Source organism: Myotis daubentonii, chromosome 1 (genome assembly GCF_963259705.1).
Source record: "Myotis daubentonii chromosome 1, mMyoDau2.1, whole genome shotgun sequence".
NCBI classification, from domain to species: Eukaryota; Metazoa; Chordata; class Mammalia; order Chiroptera; family Vespertilionidae; genus Myotis; species Myotis daubentonii.
In genome coordinates this window covers 173,586,960-173,604,273 of record NC_081840.1, presented here as the reverse complement: position 1 = coordinate 173,604,273, position 17,314 = coordinate 173,586,960, and the positions used below count along the sequence as shown (strand labels likewise).

At 38.7% G+C, this 17,314-nt stretch overlaps 1 protein-coding gene across 1 annotated transcript; it reads right to left on the bottom strand.

Annotated features, from left to right (window-relative positions):
* Window positions 1–8,586: 8,586 nt before the first annotated feature.
* Window positions 8,587–10,248, bottom strand: LOC132227119 (glycerol kinase-like). Its single transcript, XM_059681857.1, has one exon. The coding sequence runs from the start codon at window positions 10,246–10,248 to the stop codon at window positions 8,587–8,589; it is 1,662 nt and encodes a 553-aa protein (XP_059537840.1).
* Between the last annotated feature and the right edge of the window lie 7,066 nt (window positions 10,249–17,314).

The following is a 17,314-nucleotide window of genomic DNA, read 5'->3' as shown; positions in this document are numbered from 1 at the left end:
GATGTCGAAGAACCACGCTATCCCCTAATTTTAAAAAAAATGTTTTCCTATGTATTTATTCCTTTGACCTATGTATTTTTTCCATTGGACAGAATTTATTTTCATGTATGTATTTGGCTTTTGTAAATTTTTAATAATATTAGGAAGATGATTTGACGTTGGGTGGTGGGCACACAATGCAATGTACAGGTCATGTGTCTTAGAAATTTAATTTAAAAAGGAGTGAGAAAATATTTGTGGTATATTTTTAATGAGTGGAAGGTAGATATTATTAATATTAAAACAAAGTAGGCTACTAAAATGAGAAACCATAGAAAATTCATTGATTCTTCAATTTTTTACTCAGCTCATTTATATGAGACACATTCTCATTAGTAACATTTCAGTGTAAAAATCAGATCAACCTGGATTAAATGCTTTTCTGCTCTTCACTAGATGTATGACCTTGGACACATTTCTCAACCTCTGTAATTTTCAATTTACTTATGTGTAAAATGGGGATGACCATGTAGAGTCATAGCAAGAGTTAATGTTAAAAAACATATTGAATGTTTCTACTCAGCTATAAGTCAAATGCAAGCTTGAAACCACCAACTGGCTCCTTTTGATCAGTTGTCCATATGCTTTATTGCCCCACTGAAAAAGAGATGCCTTGTGGTTTGGGGAGACCAATACAGATGCCCCTAGATAGTAACATTCTACAGGGGAGTCTGGCTCACTGGGGAGTTCTGAAGTGCACCAGCTGGCCCTGTTCTTGCTTGCCTTGACCTCACACCAATCACACAGTCTTGGAACTCCTTTCTTCTTAATGCCGACCAACTGACATCCCTTCTAAAATGGAGAGGTGCACCCTTATCTTATATCTTCATCCTCTCTGACTTTTTTTTTTAACATCATTTTCCTTTCTCATGCGTTCTTCTATTGGAGCAACTGATACCAGTTGCTTCCCATTCTTGATATTGTCTATTGTTCTACCTTGTGGTAATTTTTCTGTTTACAATAAAGCAGGAAGCAGATGTGGTAACAATAGATACAGCTGATTATCTGGATAAAAATTTGACTTGGCAGCAGTTCACCTTGGAGTTGCCAAGTCAAATGCAACAGTGTATGTGATTTGATTAAATAAAATGTTGAGTTTCCTTTTGGTGACCACTTCTCCCCATTTAGGGGCAGCTGGGGCTCCAGGCAACAATATGGGGCAAGTAGAGACATCAGCATGATCACAGCAGAGCTCCTTTTAGAGATTTCCCCCTGCTCTTCAAGTGCCTACTTTTCACGTTTGCTTGAAGTTGCTCAGGCATCTCAAGTTATCCTGTCCCAGAGAAAACTTTTGATTTTCTCCCCAAACCTATGATTCTCCTAGACATTCCTATCTTAGTGAATACCAACAATCATCCATCAAAATATTGAAATCAGAATCTGGGGGGCCATTCTTGATCCCTTCATCTTCTTTTTTGAAATACAATTCATCACAAAGTCCAGGCAGTTTACTTTCAAAGTCATTTTCCCATTTCTTCAACTGTAGCTCTAGGTCCAGTCATCATCATCTCTCACCTAGATACTAAAATTGCCTCCTAAATGGCCTCCCTGTGGTCCTTCTGGGTCATTTGTCTCTATCTCCAACCCATTCACCTCCACTCACTGAATGTGGGCTTTTAAAAATTTCAATCTTACCAGATTCTTCTCCTGCTAAAAGCCTTTTAATGGCTTCCCATTGCACTTAGAATAAAATCCAAATTTCTTGCCAGAGCCTATTAGGCCCTGAATTACCACCTCCTACCTATTCTTCCAGTTTCCTCTCCTTCCTCCCTCCCCAGTGGTTGGCCCAGCCATTCATGTGGTGTCTGCTTCAGTTCTTTCAGCCAGCCAAGTTCTTCCTTGCCTGGATCCCCCTTTCCTAAGATCCCCCCTCCGCCTTCATATAGATGGCTTCTCCTTATCATTCAGGTTTCACGTTAAATATAATACATCATGAATTAATTCACAGTAACCTCCATTCTCTGTGTTATTTCCCTAGCACCATGGTTCCCCCACTTCTTAGCATTTATTTGTAAGTATATAGTGGTTTACTTATTTAGTATCTATATCCCATACTAGATAGCAAGATCCTTGAGGGCAGATACAGGCCCCTAGCACTGTGCACATGTAGGTGCTCTGAACATTTACTTTGACTGGATGAATGGAACGGGTAGCAGTAAGGAGCAGTGGTTCTGAGTAGACATGGAGCCAGCGGAATGCTCAAACTGTATATCACCACATGGAGAGGTCACCTTGATCTTTTATTTGAATCCTTTTGTTTCATTTAATAAGACATTTTTGTCAGTAAAAGCAAGTTGGCAGTATTTTTTTTTTTTTCATTTTCAAAATCTTTAAGGAGAAACACTGTTCCATGGAGCTAGGTCAGTGGGGAGGATTGTCTCCAATGTAAGGATCTGAGTCCCTTTCCCCCACCTATCAAACAGGAGTAGCTGCATTTCTCTCTTCAGAATTTCACACTCTGTTTGTGAGCCAAAATTCTTAACATCTCAGTAATTACAAGGCCCCAACACTTCAGTAATGAATACCCTCCACCTTTTTGGCTATGGTCCTAAGTAAGAAGTACAAAACTTTCTATAAGGTGACTTTAGAGTCACATCTTAAGGGCATTTCAGTACATAAACTGGTCACATGCAACTCATTTGGGATCTTTTTCTTGTTGGGAGCTCAGGAGAACCTGCTGTTTAGTTCTAGCAGGGACATCCTAAATTTAATTTAATAAAATTTAGCTTGTAGAGTTTTGACATATAATGTTGAATTGATCATCTCATCTGTAGAGACCGTCCAGTTTTATAGGACATTGCAAATGCTCAGACTCCTAGTCCAACTGATAGCAAGTATACTGGTTAGGCTTGTGCATAAAGACAGAGACAGTCTAACACAATATATTTACTCTGTCACTTACCCAGGGCTAGTGTCATTCATCTGTTAAGTACTATACAGCAAACCATCTGAGCTTCTCCATCTACGTGGCCTGTACAACTCAGGAGATCATTCTCAAAGTGGCCATATTCTGGAAGTCATTTTTGTAAAAAAAGATACAAATGTAAGTGCCATTTCTACAAAATGAGAAGAATTCAGGAAAGCTGGACACCATCTCAATAAACTCAAATTAAAGAAGCCAAAGTTATGAAGTCATGCAAATAGTAAAATAAATCATCCTATGGCTATAAGTTATTGATGGAGAGTAGTGGTAAACAGTGGCTTTCAATTTATTTATTTATTTATTTTTGCTATGGTCCTAAGTAAGAAATACAAATTTTTTATAAGACAATGTTCATACTGCCCTCTCCTCTCCTCTCCTCTCCTCTCCTCTCCTCTCCTCTCCTCTCCTCTCCTCTCCTCTCCTCTCCTCTCCTCTCCCCTCCTCTCCTCTCCTCTCTTCTCCTCTCTTCTCTTCTTCTCTCCTCTCCTTCTCTCCCCCCTCTCTATTTTATTTTAATCCCTTCTTTTTCCTTTCCAAAATAGCTAGTCTCAACCCACTGGATTAATTTCTTAACCCTCTGATGGGTATTGACTTGCATTTACAAAAAAACAAGCAAGCAAGCAAACAAACTTTGCTGTAGAAAACACTGGAAAGTAACAGAGCCTCCCTCACAATGAACTGATAATGGTTCTATACTTAAAGCAAACATTGAATAAGCACATCAGCAAAGACTAGAATTTTCTGCAAATAATTATAAGAGTCCTGATGCAGGAAATCAATAACCCAGCACTGAATGGTGTGAGACAAGAGCAGTGTGTGCTACATGCTAGGGGATCGATAGAAATTAGTCAACACAAGAAAAAGGGAAAGTGTATTGCACCAGAACAAGTGGCTATGAGCATAAACGTGTTCCTTGGAGAGGAGTTAATATTAGACGCCCACTTATCCTTTTGTTTGTTTATTTAGCCAGTATACTTAAAAGCTCTAGATTCTAGGTGGTAACAAGACACATCCTCTGCCTTTAAGGAACACATAGCAAATATATGATTTCTGGCTGAATAGATATGATATAGTAGTATATAGCAACATATAACAAATTAACTGAAAAGAAGAAAACCACATACAATCCCCATTACATATTATGGTTTTAGTTATTTTCAATGAACCCTTTCTATTAGCTGGGTTAAGTGCAGTCAGGAACACTTCCCCAGGGATTGTATGTGGTATTTAGACTATGTGGATACCAAGTCACAGTTGCAATCAAGATTCTGTTAGTTAAGAGTGAAGATATTGAGTAAGACCTTTAATGGTAAAGCTAAATTTTAAGTTTATTTCTCTTTGGAATATTCCATATTATGCTTGCAAATATTAAATACATGATTTAAAAAGTAGGTTTTCCTATAAGATTTTTATACTAATGTTGAATTTACAGTAGTACTCTTACACCATTCAATTTACAAATCCTTTAGACATTGCCTTTTATTGATTTTTAATTTGCTCAGTGTCTTGCTTATCCCCAAACTAATTATAAACTCTTTAAAGATATGATTTTATTCTCACTCTTTACATATCTCTTAAATGACTGTGGTCTATATAACAAGTATTAAATAAAGTTATGTTCTCATTACATGATTATCATGGAAAATTGTTCTTTCTCCCAAAGAGAGGGTCATGACTTGCATGAATATAAAGCTAAGAAAATCATGTTTCTTCCTTTGGCCAAGGTTTTTTTTGTCTTTTAAATAATATGTACCTTGTTATTACTACCAGGATTTATCCTCTGGAAGATTCTGATTTTTATTGAGAACATCACCTACACCATGCCAAGAGATTTAGACAAGATCCTGTCCATGCCTGACTCAGAAAGACATTTACCCACTTTTTGCCATGAATTCTAAAGGCTCTTCAATCCTACCTGATGTTGCTCAGTGGTTGAGCTTTGACCTATGAACCAGAAGGTCATGGTTCAATTCCCTGTCAGGGCACATGCCCAGATTTCAGGTTTAATGCCCAGTAGGGGGCATGCAGGAGGTGCTGACCAATGATTCTCTCTCATTATTGATGTTTCTATTTCTCCCTCTCCCTTCCTCTATGAAATTAATAAAAATATATTTTAAAAAATAAAGGCTCTTCTCAATTCCTTTATTTTGTCAAGGGATTTTTGTCTGCTTGATTATTCCATGGTTTAAAGTACCATTAAATAGATCATGTCTAGATTCTTAGTAGTCCATGCCATGCATTAAACATTTTTAAATTACTTAGGTTTTATTACTACATATTTTCTTGCTTATAGGTGAAAAATCACAAGGAAAACTGCTCCAGGGTGATTACAGTTATTTAGAAGCAACGGAAAGAATAGGGTATTTATTAAAAAGATATCTAGCGCCCTAACCGGTTTGGCTCAGTGGATAGAGCATTGGCCTACGGACTGAAAGGTCCCAGGTTCGATTCTGGTCAAGGGCATGTACCTTAATTGTGGGCACATTCCCAGTAGGAGGTGTGCGGGAGGCAGCTGATCGATATTTCTCTCTCATAGATATTTCTAACTCTCTATCCCTCTCTCTTCCTCTCTGTAAAATATCAATAAAATATGTTTTTAAAATGCTATAAAAAAGATATCTAGCATTTCAAGACTATGCTTTTCTTGAAGAAAAAAAAAAGTCATGTTGAATACCTGCAAAAGAAGGAAGAAGATACAGAAGTCTTACATTTTCTGGGTTCCCTGCCATCTCAAGCTTTTAATACACAACATACCTAGTGTATGGAGGTGCTAAAAATGGTCATACTGTAAATGCATACACTTTGGGGTTTTTCCCCAGAAGCAGTAATTGGATCAGACCTACTTTAGCCTCTCATCCTAAATCCTGCTTGTGACTAAGGGCAAGTAGGTTACAGAGAAGACAAATGGTGGCATGTTAGCTGACCCACATGGGTATGGGTCTCATTTGTGACATGTGCTAATCTCTGCTCATGTGAACAGCAGGAGGATATTACCAAGCTCAGATAAGATATTGTTTATTGAGGATATGACTAACTGGAAGTTTGTCCTGTAAATACACCAAAAAAAAAATGCCCAGTGTTCCCATCATTGTGGGAAATTTTAGAGGACCAGGAAGAGAGAAAGAAAAGAGGGGCTAAGGTGTGTACCTGACTTATCAGAGGATCGCTTTGTAAGTTACATTAATGTCTAACTACTATGCTGTATACCTGAAACTAATATAATATTGGATATCAACTGTAATTGAAAAATTAAAAAATTTGAATAATAAAGAACAAAAAAGAGAGGTTTAACTTCAGGTATCTGATTATTATATTTGTCTATGTTTTCTTCAAAAAGAACTCAGTATTTTATACAAACCCTTTCTGTCTAAAAATATATCAGTTGTCTTTTCTATTTATCACACCAATGGTGTTAAAAATATTTTCTTAATAGTTTTAAGTTATTTATTAAAAAGATATCTAGCATCTCAAGATTATGCTTTTCTTGAAAAAAAAAATGTCACGTTGAATACCTGCAAAAGAAGGAAGAATATACAGAAGTGTTACATTTTCTGGGTTCCCTGCCATCTCAAGCTTTTAATATACAACATACCTAGTATATGGAGGTTTTTATATATTTCCGCAGGTATAAAAATAATGATGGTTCCCTAGCCTGTTTGGCTCAGTGGATGGAGCGTTGGCCTGCAGACTGAAAGGTCCCAGGTTTGATTCCGGTCAAGGGCTTGGTTGCGGGCACATCCCCAGTAGGGGGTGTGCAGGAGGCAGCTGGTCAATGTTTCTCTCTCATCGATGTTTCTAACTCTCTATCCTCTCCCTTCCTCTCTGTAAAAAATCAATAAAATATATTTTAAAAATAATGATGGTAATTTGTATCATCATAATATCAATACAAATAAAGAATATTGCTTAAGAGCATGAAACCTGGAACCAGAGTGCCTGGGTTTGATTATCAACTTAAGACTTGGCAGTTGTGGACCCTGAGAAACATTTAACCACACCTTGCCTCAATTTCCTTCTTTGTAAAATGGGGCTAAAAATAGACCTCTCTCATATAGCCATTGTGAAAATTAAATTACTTAACATACTTAGAATTAAATGACTTTACATACTTAGACGTGATTAGCAAAGTCTGTATAATTAACATTATATTAATTGAAAGAATAATATATACCGAGATCTGAATTAAGCATTTAAGAAATTTCAAAAAAACTATGTGTTCTGAATTTTAATTTCAAGGAACTCATATCAGAATTTGGTAACTAATAACATCAAAACACATGTGATTGGAGAGCAATAAAAGAGAGTGTCATTATATCCCAAATACTGTATATTGTTTTCAAAGATGACTACAGCCTTTTTTCTCTTCTCCTCCCATTCTTCTCAGCCTCTTGCCCACCAAGAGATAGAGACTACTTACATGACCCTTGAGTCTAGGCTGGCCTTGTGACTTAGTATGACTTAGAATATGGTGGAAATGATGCTATGATGAGTTCTGGTGTATAAATCTTGAGAGGCATCACAGCTTCTACCATAATAATCTGCCCTGGGACTGACACAGAAGGAAATTGGCCTAGCCAACTGGAGGATGAGGGGCCAATGGAGAAAGATGGAGGTGCCCTAACCAACACCAGTACCACTTGTCAGACATGTAGGTGAGGTCATCTTGGATCTTTACATCCTGCTGTTGTTGTAAGCCACTGAGTTTGGGAATAGTTACACCTAAATAGGTAACAAGTTTCAAGTGGTGCAGAAAAAAATACAATTGTTTTTTACAAGTGTAGAGAAAGGAAGTTGAGGCATGAGGTAATCATAAAATGCTCTTGAAAGATATAACATCTGAATAGGCCTTGGAAGATGTCTTAGCATGGTTTGGGTACTATAACAAAATATCATAGGCTGTATAGCTTATAAACAACAGAAACATATTTCTTAGAGTTCTGGTCAAGTTAGACACACTCTGGTTCATAGCCAATTCCTTCCCACTGTGTTCTCACCTGGTGGAAGAGTTAGGGATCTCTCTGAAAGCTCATTTATAAGCTAACCCCTTTGCAAGCATTCCACCCATATGACTCAATCGCCTTCTGAAGGCCCTGCCTCCTAATATCACTTGGGGAGAGAGGGGGGTTAGGACTCAACATATGGATTTTGGGAGGACACATTGAGATCATAACATTTAAAAATAAACAGGAGGTGAATAGCTGGAGAAGAAGTCAACATAAAAGCTAAAGAAGTAGCATAAACAAATGAACTTGAGCAATAATAAGTCTTGCATATATGTAGTAAGTAGGAGATCAGGCATGGGAACACGAAGGTCAGGGAGGAAATTAGACCAATTGACAAAAACATTTTATGTTTGAGTATAGAGAGAGATAAGATTTACTTATAGGGCTAAGAAAATTATGGAGAGCTTTAAAAACTAGTCAGAAACACCAATGCGATTTTTTTTCCTTTCTGCAGGATATTTTTTATTTTGAGCCACAGGTGTACTTTAGGGGTCATGCAGCAAGTGGCTTATAAATAAAACCAGAGTCTATGGATGGTGTCATCATATTAAGAGGCAGAATCGCTGGAGTCTCTCCTTAGATAAAGAGCTTGCATTGCTGGACTCCAGGGCATGGTCTTATTTATGGGATACCTGAGATGTACCTCGCTCCGATTAACATGACCATGCTGCTCACCACAAAAAAGCCCAAGGGTAGACTGCTGAAGATACTAGGGTCACCGCTTTCTGAAGCCTCAGTTGTCACCCAGCCCATCGACTTCGTCACAGCTTTCTTCCAGATAGAATAACGGACTTCACTTTCCTCAGCATTGATCTGGGGTTCAAACCTTTCCTCTATGAAGTCGGACAAATCCTCAGGGTCCAGACTCCAAACCCCGACTCCCTCCGCGGCCCCTGCTGCCATGGCGGCGCCCAGGGCCGTTATTTCGGGCATGGTGGGCTTCACTACGGGGATGCACAGAATATCTGCCTGCAGCTGCATGAGAACTTTGTTGTTGGTCATTCCTCCGTCCACCTGCAGATGGCTGAGTGGAATCCCACAGTCGCGGTTCATGGCATCCAAAATCTCTCGGGTTTGGAAGCAAACGGCTTCTAAGGCAGCAAAAGCAAGATGGCACTTGTTGGTGAACTGAGTGAGCCCGCAGATGATCCCTCTGGCGCTGGGATCCCAGTAAGGGGCATATAACCCGGAAAAGGCGGGGATGAAGTAGCAGCCATAAGAGGTACCCACTTCTTTAGCCAGCTTTTCAATTTCCTCTGAGCTGCTTATAATTCCAAGATTGTCTCGTAGCCAGCGAACAAGAGCACCCGCGATGGCGACAGACCCTTCCAGGGCGTAGCACACGGGCTTGTTTCTGCCGAGTTTGTAGCCCACCGTGGTCAGCAGGCCGTGCTCGGAAAACACGCACTTGCGGCCGGTGTTGCACAGCAAGAAGCAGCCTGTGCCGTACGTGTTTTTGGCTTGCCCGTCCTGGAAGCACATCTGTCCCACCAATGCGGCCGACTGGTCGCCCAAACACCCCGAGATGGGCACCCCTTCCAAGGCCCCGGCTTTCATTAAGCCGTAGATCTCGGAGCAGCTCCGGACGTTGGGAAGAATGTTCATTGGAATTTGAAAAAATTCACAGAGCTCCTTATCCCATTTCAGAGAGTGGATGTTGAAGAGCATCGTCCTGCTTGCATTTGTCACGTCCGTGCAGTGGACGCCTCCCTCCGCGCCTCCCGTCAGGTTCCAGATGAGCCAGGAGTCAACGGTCCCAAAGAGAGCCCTCCCTTCTTCCACAGCCTTTTGAACGCTTTCCACATTGTCCAGCAGCCAACGAAGTTTCACGGCGCTGAAGTAAGTGCTCAGGGGAAGGCCCGTCTTGGTCTTGACGAAGTTATTATTCACGGGAATCTTCTTGCTGAGGTTCTCAACGGTAGACTGGGTTCTGAGGTCCAGCCACACAACCGCGTTGTAGAGCGGCTCCCCGGTGACCCTGTCCCAGACCACGGTGGTTTCCCGCTGGTTGGTGATGCCGATCGCTTTGACGTTGGAAAGGTCAACGTTGAACCGTTGGAGTTTCTCACATGCTTTGTCTATGCACTCGTAGACGGACAGCAGAATTTCCTTAGGGTTTTCCTCCACCCATCCTTCTTTGGGAAACTCCTGTTTTATTTCCACCTGGTGATGACAAAGTAGTTCGGCTGTCTTTGAGTCGAAAACCAAGAAGCGCGTCGAGCTGGTGCCCTGATCCACTGCCCCCACCAACAGCCCCACATCTGTTCTCTTTGCCGCTGCCATGAAACCTGCTTCCGGGTGGGCTGGGGGACGCGGCCGGTTTCCCTGGTGACGGCCGCGAGGGGGCGGGGCTGCGTGGGGGGAGGGGAGGAAGGAGCAGGCGCCGAGTCCGAGTCCGGAGGGCGCGCGGCCCAGTGTGACCCAGGAACACCAACGTGATGTTTGAAAATTGCTGCCTCTCTTATAACGTTTTCTGCTATACGACTTCTTTAGGCAACCAATATTTATCGAGGGGCTGTTATGTGCTACATACTGTAGTAGGTTTATTGACAGGATCTCCCCCAAATTCATGTTTACCTGCAACCTGCGAATTTATGGAATTAGGATCTTTTCAGGTGCAAAGATCAGGCATACTGGATCAAGTTGGAGCCCTAAAGCCGATGACCAGAGTCGTTATTAAGGTGAGGGGAATTTGGGGACAAAGGGAAACAGAGACACTGATATACAGAGAAGGCCACGTGACAATGGAGGCAGCGTTAGGAGGGTTGCAGACACAAGGGCAGCCGCGCCAAAAGCAAGGAGAGGTGCATGGGACACATTCTTTCTCAGATCCTCCCAAAGGGACCAAGCCCACCGACCTCTTGATTTTGGACTTCCAGCCACCCAAACCGTGAGAGAATAAATTTCTGTTGTTTTAAGCCACCTCATTTGTGGTGACTTGTTCCACCGGCCCTAGGAAACGAACGAATGCAGAACTATGCTAGATGTTAGAGATGCAACAGAGAGGAAAACATAAAAATTTCTGCAATTAGTTGTCTTTCCTCCTAGACTTTAAGTTCCTGGAGAGAGGATCTCTTTCTTACTGATCTTTGGTTTCCATAAAGTTCCTTATACCTAGTAGATGCTCAGAACATGAAGATTCAATGAGTAGTGGGCTAGATAATGAGGAACACTTAAAAGAAGATTTGACTTTGGATGGTGGGTACACAATGCAATATACAAATGATGTATCATAGAATTGTTCGTTATAAACCAATGTCACCCCAATAAATGTAATTTAAAAAACAAAAAAGAGAAATATTGTACAGTTACAAAAGGGCCAACAATTAAAATTAAGGAAATGTTGCAGATTTCATGGTCAAATAAATCCTACGATTAAGCAAAGGTCTTACTTGAAAGAATGTTGTACTTCTAAATGTTCTAATATAGGCTGCCAGAAAAAAAAATTTAAAGGTTTCTAGGAGAGTCTAACTACCTTTAGGGAATATCAATTATCTCTTGATTTAGAAAATGGTACACTTAACTTTTTTAAGTTATTCCAGTGTATTGTAGAAAAAGCCATAAGACAATGTAGATATTTAACCTTTCTTGACCTAAGTTAGAAAAGACAATATCTATCATATATATTTTTCTTTCCAGTTTATAGGTTTCATGATTCTCGAACTAAGCAAAAACATAAGAGCTGTAGGAAAATGGGTAAGTGGCATGTTTTTGTTTCCAGCTGAGTTGGGTTCGTTTAGGATTTAGACATGTTTAGGCAGTGTTGGAGGGACAGACATCTCAGAACTCTATTCTGTGACTATCTGAAGCCTCCTGGAAAGGAGCTTATACTAAAGAAGAAGTTGACTACCTAAGGGAGGTTCAAGGCCATGGACTTGTGTGGAAACTGTGGGTTATGAGTGTGTACAGCTCGTAATGTCCTATGGCCTTGTCCTTTATGGCACACACATATCATAATTCCCCAACACAAACCCAGAGATTTGTACTACCTGAGTCCTAACAGTGAAGCTCAATGGGAAAATTTAAACAAGACAAGTATTTCCTTCAAGTCTCAGAGACAAAGAAAGAATTAGGCAACACTCTCTTGGGCCTAGATAAAAGAGTTAATGTAAAAGATGCTTTCTCTTGGCCTTTTGAACAACAATATGCAAACAGTAGCCACTATAGACACTAGTGACCCTCACATCAATCATTGGCAGCCTCCAGGCAGGATAGAAACAAAATGATTGTATATTTGAGAGGCAATGACTTGATGGTGAACAGAAGATTTGAACAAAAATTAAAATAAGAGGTAGGCCAACTGGAGCTGATAGTGTCTGCTAACTCTAGTGAGGACAATGGCACTTTGACTTGTAAGAATATTATTTCATTCAAAACCTTTGTGGACTCAGGCTTCCACAAAATTTATTTTTGTCAATTTACCAATATAAGAAAATGTTATGTATAAAATTATCATTATAGGTGACTAAAATACATTAAGCCAACATATCAAATATTACTTCTTCCCTTTTCCTTTGTTTATTTCAACTATTCCATAGAATAGTGTATTACAGAGATAAATATCCCAAATTCTAGTTCAGAAGCCACACTTTTTATAGAAGAGTATAATTGCATCGTTTTTGGCAAATTTATAAACCTCTGTTGTAATGTTGAAAAAACTATGTATTGCATATAGTATTGATTTTAGCATGTAATCAGTGCTGGCTGTAGTTCTCCACTGGCCATAAGAAAAACTCTTTTAATTAACTTTGAAAATTCACTCATGTCACATAAACACACACATATTCAAGTATACCAAGCATACACACACAGAATTACTACTCAAAGATAAGGCAGGATTTTAGCCTATTTTGTACAAGTGAATCACAGTTCTTGACATATATTAAGTGCTCAATAAAATAATAATTACTATCAATATCATCATCATGGCAATTATTAAGAAGTGTCACTGACTTATGAATATGCCCTACTGGAAAGTCAGAGCTCATCATCTTCATCCTAGATAATGCTCTAAGAAAGCGTGCTCAGGGGAAGGGTTAGTAGATTTGTGTTGCTTTATCAGAAAACAATTTGTGAATATGGTTACTTTAAGACAAACCATAGGGAGTAGGTGAGGAGACGACATGCTCTTAGAACTTTGCTTCAAGAACCCCTTAGTTCAGCCGGCTACTCCTTCCAGCCTGTTCACTATTTAAATCCCTGTACCTTTGGCTTTTTCTAGCAAGAGGTGGTATAGCGAGGTCTAGGCTCTGATTCCAGATGTGCAATGGCTTTAATCCTAGCTCCATCAGTTGCTAGCTTCATGACCTTGGGCAATCTATTTAATCTCAGGTAATTAATTTCCTTTATCTATAAGTTTATGAAAGCACCTAGCTAATAGGTTTATTGTGAAGATTAAATTTTACAAAATTTTAATAAAAGTTTATAGCACATAGTAAGTCCTTGGTATAAACCAGCCCTTTGTATTGACTGGCTTTATAATTGGTCTTCGTTTGGTGATAATTCTATACTTTCTGACTTTAGCTGTGACTCAGTCCTCCTTTCTGTCTTTTTTTTCCCCCTCCCCTAGTCCAATCTCTCATGCTAGTTTGGTTGGCATTTTTTATACCTCCCAATGGGCTGCTGTTTTTCTTAGTCTATGGCATACTTATTTATACTGCAATCCAGCTATTTAAGTTCTAAAAGAGGGTCTCATGAGTCGGAATAAGAAGAGCCCCAAGATCATGGTACTATATGAACTGTTTATGAAATGTTTTCTCCTTATGACACATGCATGATTTACTGAGAAATAAGTATTGATTTATCCTGATCATTGCATAAATAATTAACACAGTAGGTCCTCAAATAATGTCATTTTGCTCAATGTTGTTTTGTTATAATTCGATGAAATATTATAGGAACTTAACTCTTATTTATATATCTATATCAATTAGTGTATGGTAAATTTGGTTTCAATACACATCGTTTTGCCATAGTTCCAAGAACCTATCAACAATGTTAAGGACTTACTGTACTATGAGTATGTGCTGCCAATAACCTCTTGAAGAAAAAGAATTACATGGAAAGCTACTTCTTAAAAATGACAATTTTATTATTAGGAATTATTTATTTAAGTGTTGCATAATATAGACAAAAGATAGTTGGTGACAAAAAAGTAGGATTCTGTATGTTCACATATTTTAATTTAACAATTTGGGTTGGTGGAAATAGTGCAAGGTGACGACCCTATTACTTTTTGGGCTCAGAACTTTGTTAAGTACTATGTGCTCTTCTACCTTCTTAAACATATAGCGCATGGTTTCAATAACTCTCTATCATCTTATCATGTTGGTATGTTTCTATTAAATGATTATTATCTTTATTACGGATCATATTTTCTAGTTTCTTTATATGCCTAGTAATTTTTTATTGGATGTCAAACATTGTGATTTTTACCTTGTTAGGTAATGAATTTTTTATTTTTGTTTTGCACTCCTAAATGTATCCTTAAGCTATGTTCTGAAATGCAGGTAAATTATTTGGAATTAGTTTGAACCTTTGAGGCTTGTTAGGTGTGATCAGAGCAGTTTCTGATTTAGGGCTAATTCTGTCTGCCACCAAGGCCATATCCTTCTGAGCATTCTACCTGATTTACCATGGGTTATGAGGGTTTTTCTTTCTGCGTTGTGCAAACAAAAGCTGTCCCCAGCTCTGAATGAGCTTCAGAATTTCAGGATTGTCTCTCTGCTCCTTATGATTATTTCTCCAGCCTCAGAAAATGTTCTCATGCACATATGCACTTAGCTTAACACTTGCGAGGAATCCTTAACAATACCTGAATCAATCTCTCTCTCTCTCTCTCTCTCTCTCTCTCTCTCTCTCTCTTTCTCTCTCTCTCTCCTCTTTCTCTCTCTCTTCTCTTGTAGTCTGCTATGTGAATGCTAGCCACTTTAATCTCTTCTGACACTCAACTCTATCTCTTCAACTCAAGGAAAACAGAAACTGAGTTTTTTTTACCCAAACTCCCTTTCCCTACTCTACAGGCTGAACGTTTCCTCCAGGCTATCAGTTGAGGCTATTGTAGGGCCCACTTCTTTTGTTTTTTTCTCTCTCAGGAATCATTGCCCTGCACTTCTTGATATTTCATTCTGAAAAACATTGTTTTATATACTTTATTTCCTAATGTTGATTCAGATGGGAAGGTTAAGTCTGGTCTGTGTTAATTCCATTTGGGTTAGAGATGAGAATTCCCCCAAGTAACTTCTCTTAATCATGGTTTCTAGAAAGTAAATTTGATTTTTTTTTAGACTTTACTGGATTTCAGCATAAAACAAAACTATGCTGAAGATATAGTGGGATAATTTTCATATCAATACTGAAATATAAGACAGCTGGAGATAAGTTAACCGGCTAGACAAGACTAACTGTACTTGGCACTTGACTGAAATTTGATAATTTAGTAGGAAGGCATCATTTAGGGTCAGTGTATTTTGGATTGTTAGGCTTTTAAAAAATGTGGAGAGCATTTTTCATTATATATTTTTGGGCCTGCAACCAAAACTCCTTATCAGCTGTTCAATTACACCTGAAATTTGGCCTTCCCCCAACTCTTAGACATTCTTTTGGCTCTCTCTGTTCAGAATGGGAGTAGAAAACCTTTCCAACTGAGAAGAGTCACAAACACTGAGTTTAGGTTTTGTCCCTACTTATGTTTTCATCTTGAGTATAAGATTAGAGGAAGTATAAAGCCAAAATAATAGAGAGAGAAGTTTATATCATGAGCCTTGCCAGTACCAAACTCCAATTCAGTATTGTGTGGTTACTTTCCTTCCGACACCCACCTTAATTCAGGTTCTTTTCTCAGTGAGGACACATTGTCACGCCGGCTGAGCTGAAACCAAATGCTTTGTTAAGGGTTCACCGTTTCCTCAGAGAGGACAGAGATGACAGCCAGGAGACCCTCTGTTCTCAATGTATAAATAGCTTCTCTCTTATTTCCTTCGTGGCTATTTATAGAGCATGGGGAACTAGAATATGGCCAATTTGTCATCCAATGCCGCACATTTCAGAAAACCTGAAATCATTACAAGCTACCTTCATTCTGTTGCTTGTAAAAATCCCAACCATAATCTCTTCCTGGGCTGATAAACCTGAGTCAGATAGATGATCATGAATGGTTTCTCTGAATGTATATGGAAATTTCACATCAACATGAAAATATGAAGAAGAAATTTTATTATCTACAGTGTTGGTGTTGAATTCATACAAAGTATTTCTTTGAGTTTTCCCAGGTAAAGGAGAAACTGCCTCTTTCAGACAATAAGAGTTGTAACTCATTTTCTTTTTCAGTTTGCGTTGGCCTCCAATAAACTTGAAAATTTTGATACAAATATTCCCCCACTTTTATGAAAAAACTATTTTAGTACCTGTTTTTGCTAAACAAAAAAAATTCAAAGAGGATTTTCACTTTTACAAAAAAAGGTGAAAAGTCAAAATAGCATTGAATTTTGTTTTGCAGTGAGCTGTTATAGAAGTAGCATGCACCCCAAGCAGTGAGAGTGGCCTCACTAAGCCCCTTCCCTGGGAACTACGCCCAGCATCTCAGCATCAAGCTATCACAGCTTTGAACTTGTCTGTGAGCATCTGCACTTTATCTGGATTTATTTTGTGCAAGACATGTTCTAAAGTAATTGCTTCTTTGATTTATGTTATTTTGGTTTACGAAAGGTTCATAGGAATGCCCTACTTTAAGTTAGTGGAGGAGACATGTAGTTTTAATTTCTCTGATAAAATTGAGTCTCCAGTCCTCATCCTGAAATTTTGTATCAGATATTTATTTTAATGTTTTAAAATATAAGCTCATGAACACCTTTTTGGGAAACATAATTGGAATTTCAGAATGTTAAATTTGCAGGAGCTGAGAAAACACAGTTTATTATCCCAATTTGTATAATTTAAGAAAAGAGGCTCAGAAATATTATGTAAATTATATACTTAGTAGCTAGCAGAGTCAGTACTAAAACAAAGGTGTTCTCAATTTAAGCTCAATTCAAGCTAAAACATAATCTAGAAGTTTATACTTGTTGTACAAATTTTGCTGTCGGTTTTAAACTTAGTATTATTGCCTGCGATTTGTTCTATGTGGGTGAGATTTGTTCCTCCTGGCTGGACTCCAAGATCTAGGGAACTCTTTAATCTTCCAGTATTCATTAAACAAGTAAATAAATCACAGGCTAAAACTGGACTTGAAAAGCCAATTATTTATTATCAATGGCAATGTCTAACTTACTTACCACCCTCCCCACCCCCAGAATATGAGAGGCTTATCCTATTTTGAAATCCTATAATTATTTGGCATTTTACATAGTAC

What these genes read in the sequence shown, in the direction of transcription:
- LOC132227119 (XM_059681857.1), bottom strand. Translation starts at nt 10,248, where the DNA reads ATGGCAGCGGCAAAGAGAACAGATGTGGGGCTGTTGGTGGGGGCAGTG.